We start from the raw sequence: 13,322 nt of genomic DNA, 5'->3' as shown, positions 1-13,322 counted from the left end.
AAACTGAGGCTTAGGAGAGTTTAAGTATCTTGCCCGTAGTGAGTTGTGTGGCTGGGATTTGAACCCAGTGCCCTCTGATTAAAGCTAGGTGGGTCCCGGCAGGTTTTTTTTTTTTTTTTTTTTTTTTTTTTGCGGTACGCGGGCCTCTCACTGCTGTGGCCTCTCCCATTGCGGAGCACAGGCTCCGGACGCGCAGGCTCAGCGGCCGTGGCTCACGGGCCCAGCTGCTCCGCAGCATGTGGGATCCTCCCGGACCGGGGCACGAACCCGTGTCCCCTGCATCGGCAGGTGGACTCTCAACCAGTGCGTCACCAGGGAAGCCCCCGGCAGGTTTTTAAGGTTGTTTTTACCAGCAGGGATGGGGGAATCTTCAGATGAGAGGCTCTCACTGAATCCTCCCTGCCTCCAGGGGCTGGCAGCATTCCCAGACCTTCCTGTAGGTGTCTGGGGCCATCTTTTCTCATTTCTTCTTTTCTCTTACTCTTTAGTTATTCCGGGCTTCCCATCCTTCTTGGTTAAGGACCTTATTTTGCATGTGGTTCTTTCTCTGTCAGTTTTTTTTTTTTTTTTTGGCCGCACCGTTAGGCATGTGGGATCTTAGTTCCCTGAGCAGGGATTGAACCCATTCCCCCTGCATTGGGAGCTCAGAGTCTTAACCACTGGATGGCCAGAGAAGTCCCTCTCTGTCAATTTTTAACTACTGGTGTACCTTTAGGTGAGGGTTTGGAGGGGAGCAGCGATTGGGCTCTTGGGTGTGGGTGTGCCATGGAGTATTGTGGGGGTGTGTTTTCTTCCCAGAGACCCCCCCACCCATTTGCTCCCCCTTTTCTTTAGCTGCCCAAAGACCTTGAGCTGCCTCTTCCTTTCTCCTCCGCAGTGAGATGCTATTTCCATGGCCAGTGGTATGCAGACGGGGCTGTGTTCAGTGGTGGTGGTGACGAGTGTACCACCTGTGTCTGCCAGGTAGGGGGCTGAGTGGGTGGGTGCTGGGGAGGGGCAGGGCACACGACACTCTCAGGATGCCTTGACCAGGAGAAGAGGAGCTGCCATGCAGCAAAAGGGAAACTGAGGCGAGAAAGAGACTAAAGGGGCCTTAGCATTCACCAAGGCCTTCCCGCAGTCTCCTTGAAGTTCGTCCTTCAGCATTGCTATTTATAGAGCACCTACTGTGTGCCTGGGACAATGCTGGGTGCTGGGGACGCAGTTGAGCACAAGACAGCCCCAGCCCCCTCTGTCAGGGGCCCACAGCTAGGTGGGCAATGGACAGGGGAGCGGGGCTCTTAACCAGACTGTGGGCTTCAGGGAAGCCTACTTGGAGGGAGGGATGCTAAGCTGAGACCTGAAGGATAACTAGGACAGCCCGGTGAGGAGCTGAGACAGGTGTGCCCGGCAGAAGGCACTGCGTGAACAGAAGGCGGGAGGCGGGAGAGAGCAGGGCATGTTCTAAGGCCTGGGGGTGTGCATTCCGGCTGGAGCCCGGGCCGCGAGAGGGACTGGAAATGCGGCTGAGGCGGGGATCCTGTTTGGGCTGAGTTCCAAGAACAGGGCCTGGGGTGGGCTTCTCGCGTAAGTGGTTTTCTGAAGGAGTGCTCGCGGGAGAGACTGGCTGGGGAAGCAGGTCAGGCAGGGGGAGGGGCCACGAGAAGGGGGTCTCAGGCTGATGCCACGGGGAGCTCTGGAGCGTGAGTGGCACCGCAGAGGTGGGTGTGTCCAGAGGCCAGGGAGCTGGGCTCTTCTGCCCCCAGCATCAGGTGGTTGTAGGTACTTCCTTGCTCCCTGGGGAGTGGGGGTGAACGAACCATCCAGGCGCCTGGAGGACGTGACCTTCATCAGCCAAGGGGCCGTGCTTAGGGGAGGGGGTCTGCGAGGGGGCGGCGACAGCCTGTGTGTCAGTCTCAGTCGTGAAGGGCTTTGCCAGCCAGGCAGAGGGTTTGGACTTGGCGAGCTGCCCAGGATTTGAAGTGGTGGAGTGTTGTGATCGGACTGGTGCCTGAGAAAGTTCTCTGACTGCAGGTGAGAGTGGATTGGAGTGACAGCAGAAAGCTATTGCAGAGGTGAGAGGAAGAGGTTCTGGAGGCTTAAGCTAGGGCAGCCGGGGACCCAGCAGCCATGCAGCCGCTGTATTCCTGGGACCCTCTCCCAGACTCACCCCAGCCCCCAGGGAAGGACTCACCGTTCCTTCCACTCTTGCTCCCTGGAGATCTGTCACTTTTTTTTTTTTTTTTTTTTTTTTTTTGCTGTACGCGGGCCTCTCACTGTTGTGGCCTCTCCCGTTGCGGAGCACAGGCTCCGGACGCTCAGGCTCAGCGGCCATGGCTCACGGGCCCAGCTGCTCCGCGGCACGTGGGATCTTCCCGGACCGGGGCACGAACCTGTGTCCCCTGCATCGGCCGGCGGACTCTCAACCACTGCGCCACCAGGGAAGCCCGAGATCTGTCACTTTTAGGGGGATGATGGCAGCCTGCCAGCCTCCTCTTTGGCTCTCACTGGTTTGTGCCCCCTGGCTCTCTTCCAGAACGGGGAGGTGGAATGTTCCTTCACGCCATGTCCAGAACTGGATTGCCCCCGTGAGGAGTGGTGGCTGGGCCCTGGGCAGTGCTGCTTCACCTGCAGGGAACCCGCACCCATGACAGGTGAGGCCGCTTAGCCCTGCATCCCAGGCTGTACCCAACACAGGCCTGGATGCCCGAGCCGGGGGAGGCTGAGCTTCTCCCGCTGAGACTGTGTGTGTGCGTGTGAGTGCTCTCTGTGTGTGTTGTGTGTGTCTGTGTGTGTGCTTTAAGTTTGTATGTGAGTGACATCTGTGTGTGAGCTTGTGTACATGTGTCTGCGTGTTTGTGTGTGAGTGGTGTCTGTGTGTGTGTTTTTGAGTGTGTGTGTCCGTGTGTTTTTGTTGTGTGTCTGTTGTATCTGTGTGCGTGTGTCTGTGTGGGAGTGGTTTCTGTGTGTGTGAATGGCTGTGTTTGTGGGTGTGTGTGGACGTGGACGTTTGTGTGAGCGTGCCTGTGTGTACCAGGCTCTTGTTAGGCAGGAAAACTCACTAACTGAGGGAGCCAGGCGGCAGCAGCAGGCAGCTCTGGGCCCAGTGGGTGGCTGCGTGGACTCAGTGTGAGTGAGCAGAGGTGTCTGTCTGTCCTTGCTGGGTGGCGCTGTAGGTCCCGCGGGCATTCAGGACCCTCCTCGGCACTTCTGCCCACTCGTCCTTTCTCCCCCGCTGTCCCCTGGCCAGGCTGCTCTCTGGACGACAACGGGGTTGAGTTTCCGGTCGGACAGATCTGGTCTCCCGGTGACCCCTGTGAGTTATGCATCTGCCAGGTGAATGACAACCTGCGCGCCTTCAGCTGCTTCCCCCGCCCTTCCCCGTCCCGGGCCGGGCATCCCTGCCCCTGCAGAAGCGGGGCCACCTCAGGCCTGTCCCAGTCTCGCTTCCATGCTATCACATCCCGTTTTTACAGAAGGGGCTGGGATCCAGGTTCTTCTGTCCTCGGTAGATTTTCAGGATGACAGAGCTTGGCAGTCTGTCTGTCGTAAGAGTGCTGTGTGACCCACTGTGCATGTGCGGGGAGCTGCTGGCCTAAGGAGCTGGAAATAGGATTCCCAGGAGCAGGTTTTCGCGGGGCACGGATAACAGAGGGAGCTGGGCAGCCCGAGGCCTAGTAGTTAAGGCCTTTTCCGTGAAATCGCGAGGCTTCCTCCATTAATGTGAGTCACGTGACCTCACCTCTTCGGAAGCGGGTGAGGGTGCATGAGTTTTGAGAGTCAGATTGACAGACACGCAAACACAGCTATTTACCAAGAAACGTGATCGTTTTAGCTCATGTTTAAGTACGGTCGGCTCTCCTTTCTACTTCAAGAGAGCTTTTAGTCGCTTGAGCTTAGAGCTTTATTTCTCAAAATGAGGTTCCTGCACTGGCTGTGTCGTTGGCGTCACCAGGGGAGCCTAGGTAGAACCTCAAGGCTGCCCAGGGCTCGGACGCAGAATCTGCATTTTAATCCCCCGGTGACTCGCGTGCACATGAGCGCGTGAGAAGCGCGCCCTTCAAGTCCCTTTGATGCACCATTTGTTAAAAAAGCCTTAGACCCTTAGAAAACTTGGAAACGTTTCATTGGAATCAGAGTGGGGAGCAGAGTACATCCGCTGCCCTTTTTCTCCTTCAGGACTGATCTAGGGCACTCACATTACAAGGAAATAACACAAAACTCCAGCTTCTTACGAAAAAAAAAAAGAAACTGGATATGGTGCTTTCATCTTCTGAAAGACATTTCCGGTGGAATAGCTTTCTATAAAAATAGGATTTTATTGGACTCCATAGATTTGGGGTGAGCCAGGGTTTCAGGGAAACTCTGAGAAGAGTTTGGATGAGGTTGTGGTGCAGCCTTGGCTGCTGCGGGGAAGGGACGGGAAGCCGAGGAGACCAAAACCCCAGCTCTGGGATATGGGAAGGCTTTTCTCTGGAAGGCTCACACCCCCTTTCCCAAGTAGCCAGTCCTCTTTGGGGGGACCCCTGCCGCTTCCCAGCTGCATCATGACGCCTCTTAGGTCAGGCTCTGGCCAGTTTGCAGCACCGTCCTTTCTTTTGGGGGCCTGTGGGGTGGGGAGGTGGGGACTGGCGTGGCAGGTGGGGTCTTGGTGAAGTTCTTCCTCCCTTCAGGCAGATGGTTCAGTGAGCTGCAAGAGGACAGACTGTGTGGACTCCTGCCCTCACCCGATTCGGATCCCCGGGCAGTGCTGCCCTGACTGTTCGGCAGGTAAGGCCCTGCCTGGGGGGCCGGGGATGGCATAGCACCCCTGGCCCCCACATCTGGGGTCACCCTGTATCAGGCTTCTCTGTGCAAAGCACCACACATGCTTCATCTCTGCTTATCCTCGCAACAACCCCGTGGGGCAACCCCATTTTAGAGATGAGGAAACTGAGGCTCAGGGACGGAAAGCAGTTTGCTCAAGGGAGGCCCCGTCTGGGTGCTGGAAGCAGATATGAAGATATGCAGAGCTTGCAGCCTAGGTGGGGTGATAAAGGAACATACCTGTGAGACAATTAGAGAACAGGGAGAGGAAATTAAAGCGATCCTTTATGTGTTAATAGTAATTTTCACCTTTTCCATTATTTCAAGAGTGATATTTTATTATAGAACGTTTAGAAGATACAGAAAGCAAAGAAAAAAATTAAAAAGGACCCATTATCACTGTTAACTTCATGGTTTTATCTTCCTAGTCTCTTTTTGTGATATAACATCTATCTCTATAACATATCTGTAACATACATCTATGTCTATATATCTATCATGTCATAGATACATAGCATATCATAGTTGTTTGTTATATCTTTTTTCTTCCTTTTTGGCCGAGCCACACGGCTTGGGGGATCTTAGCTCCCTGACTAGGGATGGAACCCGCACCCTTGGCAGTGAAAGTGTGGAGTCCTAACCACTGGACTGCCAGGGAATTCCTTATATATTTTTTCTTATAAAATGTTTCTCTACTGTCCCATCACCTGCTTTTTTTTTTTATAATACATTTATTTATTTATTTTTTAATTTTAGCTGCACTGGGTCCTTGTTGCTGTGCGCGGTCTTCCTCTAGTTGCAGCGAGCGGGGGCCACTCTTCATTGCAGTGCGCAGGCTTCTCATTGCGGTGGCTTCTCTTGTAGAGCATGGGCTCTAGGTGCGTGGGCTTCAGTAGTTGTGGCATGTGGGCTCAGTAGTTGTGGCTCGCGGGCTCTAGAGTGCAGGCTCAGTAGTTGTGGTGCTCGGGCTTAGTTGCTCCATGGCATGTGGGATCTTCCTGGACCAGGTCTTGAACCCGTGCCCCCTGCATTGGCAGGCGGATTCTTAACCACTGCGCCACCAGGGAAGCCCACCATCACCTGCTTTTATATGTACCAGTATGTGATAAATATCATCGAGGTGGCAGCACTCAGATGGGGCCTCTGTGGGCTTCGGGAAGCAGAGAGCGGAGCTGTAGGGGAGCCTCCTGGAAGGAGGGGTTTGGGATTCGACTGAGTGGAGAGGAGCAGAGAGGATGGCCGTGGTGCCTGGCACCCAGGTTGAGTCTCCGGGTCCCTCATCCTGATCCTGCCAAGTGAGGGGGTGGGAGGAACGGCTCCCTTCCCTGGGGGAGAACCTTGAAGTGAAGACACTATGATCCCTTTGCTGAATCCAGCGAGAAGCAAGTCAGCACCCAATCCAGACATATGTTCTGTCCCTTCCCCAACCCCCTGGGCAAGTGTCTAGAGAGGCCATTCGCCTGACCTTTGCTGCCTAGAAACACCTTGGACTTTCTTCCTGGCAAAGGCCAGCCGTCCCCTGGCTGGCCCTCACCACATGCTCTCTCTGGCAGGCTGCACCTACACAGGTAGAATCTTCTACAATAACCAGACCTTCCCGTCCGTGCTGGACCCGTGTCTGAGCTGCATCTGCCTGGTACGACCACCCAGACCCGACCCCTGTCTGCGGAAACTCCCCAGAAATAGCCACCAGCTCCTGAACCCTGCAGGCAAAATCCAGAGACCTCCAAGAGAATGGTCACTTCTGGATCATGGTGAAAGCCGGCTTCCTTCAGCCCTGCCTGGGGTGATTCTTTACCCAGGGCCAGAGAAATACTTTTAACCCTGCCTGGCAAAAGTCCTCTGCTTCTGGGTGACCAGGGAGGGTCTTGGGGGCCTTACGGTATAAAATATGGCCCAGGGATTCTCCCTGAGAGTGGAGGTGAGGAACACAAACCCAGGACTCTGTACGGAATCTTTAATATGCTCACATTCTCGAGCCCCTGCCATGTGCCAGTCCCTGATCTCAGCACGACCTGTTGATTCACGGGGAATCCTATGAGGTGGGTACCGCCATCCCCAGCTGCTAGGTGAGACAGCCGGGCACAGAGAGCCCGCAACTAGTCAAGCGGAGTGCCGAGAATCAGTTCTAGTCTCCTGAGTCTGCTTCAGACGGCACGCTTTTACCCCTAAGCCGTACTGCCTCTCAGTCTAAATGACAGGAATGTCATTTAGTATTTGGAAAATGGAAAAAATAAGTCCTTATTGCTTGTCATGCTAGAAGTGTTTCATGCCTATGGGGCCTCTTTGCTGGCGGTGGGTGAAAAGGGATGGGTCTGCAGAAAGATCGAGCAACTTGGGGTGAACATCTCTGGCCTCTGAGTGGCCCTGTTCGTTCACAGCCATGTGCTTTGGGGAGCTTTGGCTTCTGGGTCCTTCCCCCTAAGGTTTTGGTGCTCAGCTTTCCTGGGAAGTTCATGGATTTGTTTGACAGGTAGCTGTTGACAGTTGAGCTCTGAGGACAAGGCTGGGCCTGGGGGGCTTGCGTTCTAGTGGGGGGACAGACTCTACCTCAGTCTGTTACCTCACCATGGACCTCTCACCTGACGTTGATGGTTCCGATGGGCACTTAATGGCTATGTGATGTGTCCTTCACGAGTGACCCATCAGCCCCCCAGAACAAAAGGCCTTCAGTGTTTTCTGTGTCCTGCAGCTGGGTTCGGTGGCCTGCTCGCCCGTGGACTGCCCCATCACCTGCTCCTACCCTTTCCACCCTGACGGGGAGTGCTGTCCAGTGTGCCGAGGTGAGTGGGACCAGCCACCCCTCGTGCAAGGCTCCTGAGTGGGCCTTGGCTCTCACGGCCCCTGTCTCCTCTGCCCCTGCAGACTGCAACTACGAGGGGAGGAAGGTGGGGAACGGCCAGGTGTTCACCTTGGACGATGAGCCCTGTACCCAGTGCATATGCCAGGTGAGCTGGGCCTGGGGACCCTGGACCTGCTGGGCCAGGGGCTGCTTCTAGCCTTTTGTCCCTTTGTGAAACTTGGAGCCCCTTAGCCAGTGTACGCCCGTCTTCCGCCTGCCATTCTTCAACTTCAATTACCTGCGGGGATACCTTCGGATTTGATGGTGTCCTCTACCTTTGTTGTTTCCTTAAGGCAGCCCCACTGTGTTTGGCTTCACCTGTTGTTCAGGTGAGGGTCAGGCCCTGCAGCTTCTGCCCCCGATCTTTCCGTGGGTCCAACTGCTGGTGTAATATGTCCTTGAGGGCGCTGCTGTGGAGGGGTGAGATGCTCCAGGCTTCCTCACGTGTCTCCTTCTGCTTCCCCAGCTGGGAGAGGTGAGCTGCGAGAAGACGCCCTGCCAGCAGGCCTGCTCGGACCCCTCCACGCCCCCCAGGGACTGCTGCTCCTTCTGTCCAGGTAAGTGGCCTCTGCATCCTGGAGCCTCACCACCGTCCTTTTCCACTTTGCTTTTCTGCCCAGAAACACAGAACTTGTACAGGGCTGGATGTGAGAAACCCAGGCTCAGAGAGGGAACGTGGCCTGCTCCAGGTCACACAGCCAGCACGTGGTGCGCCCAGGCCCAAGCCTGGGCTTGCTGACCCTCGTCAGTGCTATGCCACAGTGCACCGTGCCGTCTGACGAGTCTGTTTACTGTTCCTTTTTCTTCTTCATTTCCTCCTTTCTGAATCTCTCCCTCTGCTTTCTTCCTTTTTTAAAAATTAGAATTTAGGAACTGAATCAACTTTGCAGAAGAATAATTGCTAATATGTATTGAGTATCCATTATGTGTCAGGGAACATGTATTGAATGTTATTTCTTTTTTTTTAATTGTGGTGTAATTGACATGTAACATTATATTGGTTTCAGGTGTACAACATAAAGATTCAAACTTGTATATATTGCAAAATGATCACCACAGTAAGTCTAGTTAACATCTGTCACCCCACATAGTTACAAAATATTTTTCTCCTGTGATGAGAACTTCTATGATCTAATCTCTTAGCGACTTTCAGGTATAGTATTTCAATACAGTATTATTAACAATAGTCACCATGCTGTACATTATATCCCAATGACTTATTTATTTTGTAACTGAAAATTTGTGCCTTTTGACCCTTCAGCCATTTTGCCCACCCCTCTCCTCCCACCTCGGGCAACCACCAACCTGTTCTCAATATCTGTGTGCTCAGTTTTTTTTTTTAAAAAAACGATTCCGCATATAAGTGAGATCATATGGTATTTATCTTTCTCTGATTTATTCATTTAGCATAATACCCTCTAGGTCCATCCACGTTATTGCAAATGGTAAGGTTTCATTCTTTTTTGTGGTTGAATAATATTCCATTGCGTATATATATATATATATATATATATATATATATATATATATATATATACACACCACGTATTTATCCATCTTTATCTGTCGATCGACACTTAGGTTGTCCCCATGTCATGGCTATTGTAAATAATGCTGCAATGAACCTTGGGGTGCATATATCTTTTTGAATTAGTGTTTTCATTTTTTTTTTGGATATATACCCGGTAGTGGAATTGCTGGATCATATGGTAGTTCTATTTTTAGTGTTTTAAGAAACCTCCATACTGTTTTCCACCGTGGCTGCACCAGTTTACATTCCCACCAACAGTGCACGAGGGTTCCCTTTTCTCTACTTCCTTGCCAACAGTTGCTGTGTCTTGTCTTTGTGATGATAGCCATTCTGACGGCTGTGAGGTGGTATCTCATTGTGGTTTTGATTTGCATTTCCGTGATGATTAGTGATGTTGAGCATCTTTTCATGTCCCTGTTGGCCATCTGTTTGTTTTCATACGTCTTATTTCATTTTCACAGCAACTCTTTGTGATAGATACTATTAGCATCCCCATTTTCCAGCTGAGGAAACTGAGGCACAGAGAGGTGAAGTGAGGTGCTCAAGGTCACACAGCTGGTTGGCAGTAGAACCAGGATTTGAGCCCAGAGTCAATGCTTTTAGCTACTCTGCTACATTGACTCCTGAAAATGATTCACATCTGTTCGTCTCTCTCTATCATGAGTGTTTGTTCATGTGGATCTTTTTGCAGAGGTATAAACAGGACATGGACAACCTACTGTAACACACAGTTTCAAAATATTGATGTAGCCCACAGCTGGCCATTTAAAAACGCTCCCAAATACTATGGTTTGCTTACCCCTTCCCTTTTTGGTTGACATTTAGGTGGTTTCTTTTTTCCTCTTCTTTTTTTTTTTTTTTTTTCTATCCATAGTGGACCCACTGTGAAAAATCTTTGGTCAGACAACTTTTGTTTTCAAATTTTGTGAGTTGCATTCAGACCCTGTGGTTAATAGGTGCAGTAACTAGGTCACAGGGTGTCGGGAGTGGTTTGGTGACTCCTAGGGCATGACAGCAGGTTACCAGATGGGGTCCTAGAGAAAGGGGAAACTTACAGAGACGTAGCTGGTGCCCCATATGCCCACCAACTCTACACTGTGTGTTTTGAATTTAATTTTTCCAGGTTAACATGTCCATAAAGTACCTTACCGGTGGCTATTGTACATTTTTTAAACTTCCAGGAAGACAGTGAATTTTTCCACGGATTTGTGGCCTGAATTTCCTCTTGTATAAAATACCTCTTTAACTCCTTTGACCTTTTGAAGAGGACATCCTGTATTTAGGGCAGCTCTTCAGTTCTGTGGATGGAGAGAGGCTGTCAGGACTGCTGGGGCTGGAAACATCCTGATCCCATATAGTCATTATGTTGGGAACTGTTGAGTGATTATAGATTCGACCTTAACCAGCACAAAACCCTCTGCAAGCTGAGGGATACTATTCCCCTGCTTTCTAGAGACTAATCGTTAGCTAAGGTGCCAGGCAGTGTATGGAGCCTTTTACCTGTATTGTCTCATTTAAATGCCCCAGGAATGTTTATGCATGGGTGCTCTTATTGTCTCCATTTTGCAGATGGGGAAATGGAGGCTCAGAGAAGTTAAGTTTCTGTCTTTTTAAAAAGAATTTATTTATTTAAAACATTTTTTTGGCCGTGCCGCACAGCTTATGGGATCTTAGTTCCCCAACCAGGGATGGAACCCGGGCCCCATGCAGTGGAAGTGCCAAGTTCTAACCACTGGGCCGCCAGGGAATTCCCAAGTTTCTGACTTTAAGGCCACGTTCTAGGTGGTAGTGTCGTCGGACTCAGGGCCAGGTCTCTCTGATTCCTCGCCCCATGCTCGTTCCCATTCTGCTCTCCTGCCTCCTGATGGGGAAACTGAGGATGAGATGCAGAGCCCACCTCCTTCTCCTGGGGCACCTGCCTCAGCTGCGTTCACCATGTGCGAACTTGTTTTAAGAAGAAATGCTTTTTACTGAAATACGAGGTGAATTAAAAAAAAAAAGAACAGCTTTCTTGAGATATAATTCACACACCCTGTAAGTCACACGCTCAAATTACACAATTCAGTGGTTTTTGGTAAAGTGGTTTTTGTGATTATCCTTTTGGTGGTTTATATATATATTTCAATTGAGGTATATTTGATGTACAATATTATATAACTTTCAGGTGTACAGCAGGGTGATTCACAATTTTTAAAAAAGTTATAGGTTATCTTTTGATGATTTTTAAAATGTAATCATTCCAGTTTGTAATGTGTTTACCAGCCTCCGTCTCCTCCCTGATCATACCTTTCTCCAATATTCTTCCTTCCTTCCCTTGTTCTCCCGCCATGGATTAAGCCCTTATGATGCGCTGGCCTCCAGGCTGAGACTTAAAAGCAAATTTTTTCAATAGACTTTTTTTTTAAAAGCATTTTTAGGTTCACAGCAAAATCGAGCAGAATGTACGGACAGCTCCCCGAATCCCCCTGCCCCCGCCCCACGCACAGCGCCTCCTGCTGTCGACATCCCCCACCAGATGGTACATTTGCTACAATCAATGAACCGACTCTGACCCGTGGTTGTCACCCAAAGTCCAGAGTTTACATTTGGGTTTAGGCTGAGACCTCTCAGGCTCCGTTTCATTCAGTCCTCATTGCGTGGCCTGTGTGGTCATCACTGTTATTATGATGCCCATTTTACAGATGGGGAAATGGAGGCCCAGGGGAGTTATGTGCCTCATACAAGGTCACACAGCCAGTGCCTTGGTGAACTGTCTCTCTCTGCTCATGGTTCCTTTTGGGTCTTCCCTTTCCTGGAGACAGGAGCCGGCGGGATCCCCCAACCCCAATGGCCGGTGCACAGGGACCCTTAAGGGCCAGAGCTGGGGCACTGTCCTCGGTGCAGCTCATCCCAGACCTGCCTCAGTTGTAGGGGAGAACCATTGTGCATCTTCTTGCCCCGCCCCCTCTCTAGATTCCCTGGAAGAAAGCCGGGGTCTCTCCCCTCGTGGAGACGTTGAGCTCAGCAAAGTGGCCCGGACCCCCCGTGGAGACCCTGAGGCCCTGCTCAACTGCAGCTCCTGCCCGGGGCCCCCAGCGGTGTCACCTCGGAGGCCAGCGCTGCAGCTCCTCCAGCTCCTCCTGAGAACAAACCTGTCTGACATGCAGACTATACCCGTGAGCCCCTCAGGAGCCCAGGCCTTACCCTCACCCCCTTTGGGGCCAGGGGGCATGTTCCCAGGGGAGCCCGGGGCCTCCCAGCCCCCTTGGCCCTCACCAGGGCCTTCAATCCCTCCAGGAGCCTCCTCTCTACCTCCGGCCTCTCCCGGGGCTCCCGGGCCACCTCCTGTTACTCCAGAGCCCTCGTCCTCGGCCTCCGGGGCCCACACAGCATCCAGACAGCCCTCTCTGCCTGCCACCATCCGGCGTAGAGCCTCAGCCCTTTCCATGATGGGCCCCAGCCCCTCAGAGGCCCCCGTCACTATCCTCAGGCCTCGCAGGCTCTCTCCAGCCACCTCCAGACTCTCTGCAGCCCTTGCAGCCACGGCCAGCCCTGGCCCCCAGGAGCCCACCATGGGGCCCTCACAGGAGGAGTCCACAGTGTAAGCAGGACTCTGTTGCAGGGCCGTGCCCGGGAGACGCCAGACAGAGAAGGCTCTGCCAGAGGCCCTGGGAGCTTGCAGGGCGGCTCTGGGGGCCAGTGAGGCTGCCGACTCCTTCAGGACCCCTGGCGGGGATGGAAAACCCTCAGGGCCCGATGTAGCCTTGCTCCCAAGAAGCATCTGGGATGTGTTGTGAGACTCCAGCAACACGTTCTCCACCGTCAGCATCCTCCCTGGACTGCGTGGGCCGCCTGTCTTCTGAGAAAGGTTGGGGCAGCTGAGTCCCTCCTCTGGAGCAGGAGGGTCCGAGGGGCCTGGGATTCCACTGAGGTTGTGCCACCAGCTGTCATGTGTCCTCACCCGAGGTTTCCTGATTAAAATCTGTCTCGGTCTCCCCCAGGCTGCCCTGCTCATTCACTTCTCGCCTTTGGACAGGTGGGAAAACGTCACTGCAAGCCCACAGGTGATGAGCTAGTGCCCACCTCAACCCCCAGCTCAGGAGAAAAGCCTGCAGAGACCTGGGGCTAGATGGGGAGGGGTCTTAGGTAAGTACCTGGTGGCCTGTAATGCTAGGAGACTTCTGA

The 13,322-nt window shown here is 52.5% G+C and overlaps 1 protein-coding gene across 1 annotated transcript in view; it reads left to right on the top strand.

The window, feature by feature from the left end:
- VWCE (von Willebrand factor C and EGF domains) overlaps window positions 1-12,765 on the top strand; it is a 30,400-nt gene extending 17,635 nt beyond the window's left edge. Inside the window, exons 12-20 of the mRNA XM_060017451.1 lie at window positions 878-963; window positions 2,516-2,633; window positions 3,230-3,315; window positions 4,653-4,749; window positions 6,339-6,421; window positions 7,478-7,568; window positions 7,651-7,733; window positions 8,094-8,184; window positions 12,111-12,765. Of these exons, the coding sequence (XP_059873434.1) occupies window positions 878-963; window positions 2,516-2,633; window positions 3,230-3,315; window positions 4,653-4,749; window positions 6,339-6,421; window positions 7,478-7,568; window positions 7,651-7,733; window positions 8,094-8,184; window positions 12,111-12,742 (1,367 nt within the window). The 3' untranslated portion in view covers window positions 12,743-12,765. The remainder of the gene's footprint in view (window positions 1-877; window positions 964-2,515; window positions 2,634-3,229; window positions 3,316-4,652; window positions 4,750-6,338; window positions 6,422-7,477; window positions 7,569-7,650; window positions 7,734-8,093; window positions 8,185-12,110) is intronic.
- The last annotated feature ends 557 nt before the right edge of the window (window positions 12,766-13,322 follow it).

Source organism: Delphinus delphis, chromosome 8 (assembly GCF_949987515.2).
Source record: "Delphinus delphis chromosome 8, mDelDel1.2, whole genome shotgun sequence".
Lineage (NCBI taxonomy): Eukaryota > Metazoa > Chordata > Mammalia > Artiodactyla > Delphinidae > Delphinus > Delphinus delphis.
This window is presented reverse-complemented; position numbering and strand designations above follow the sequence as displayed.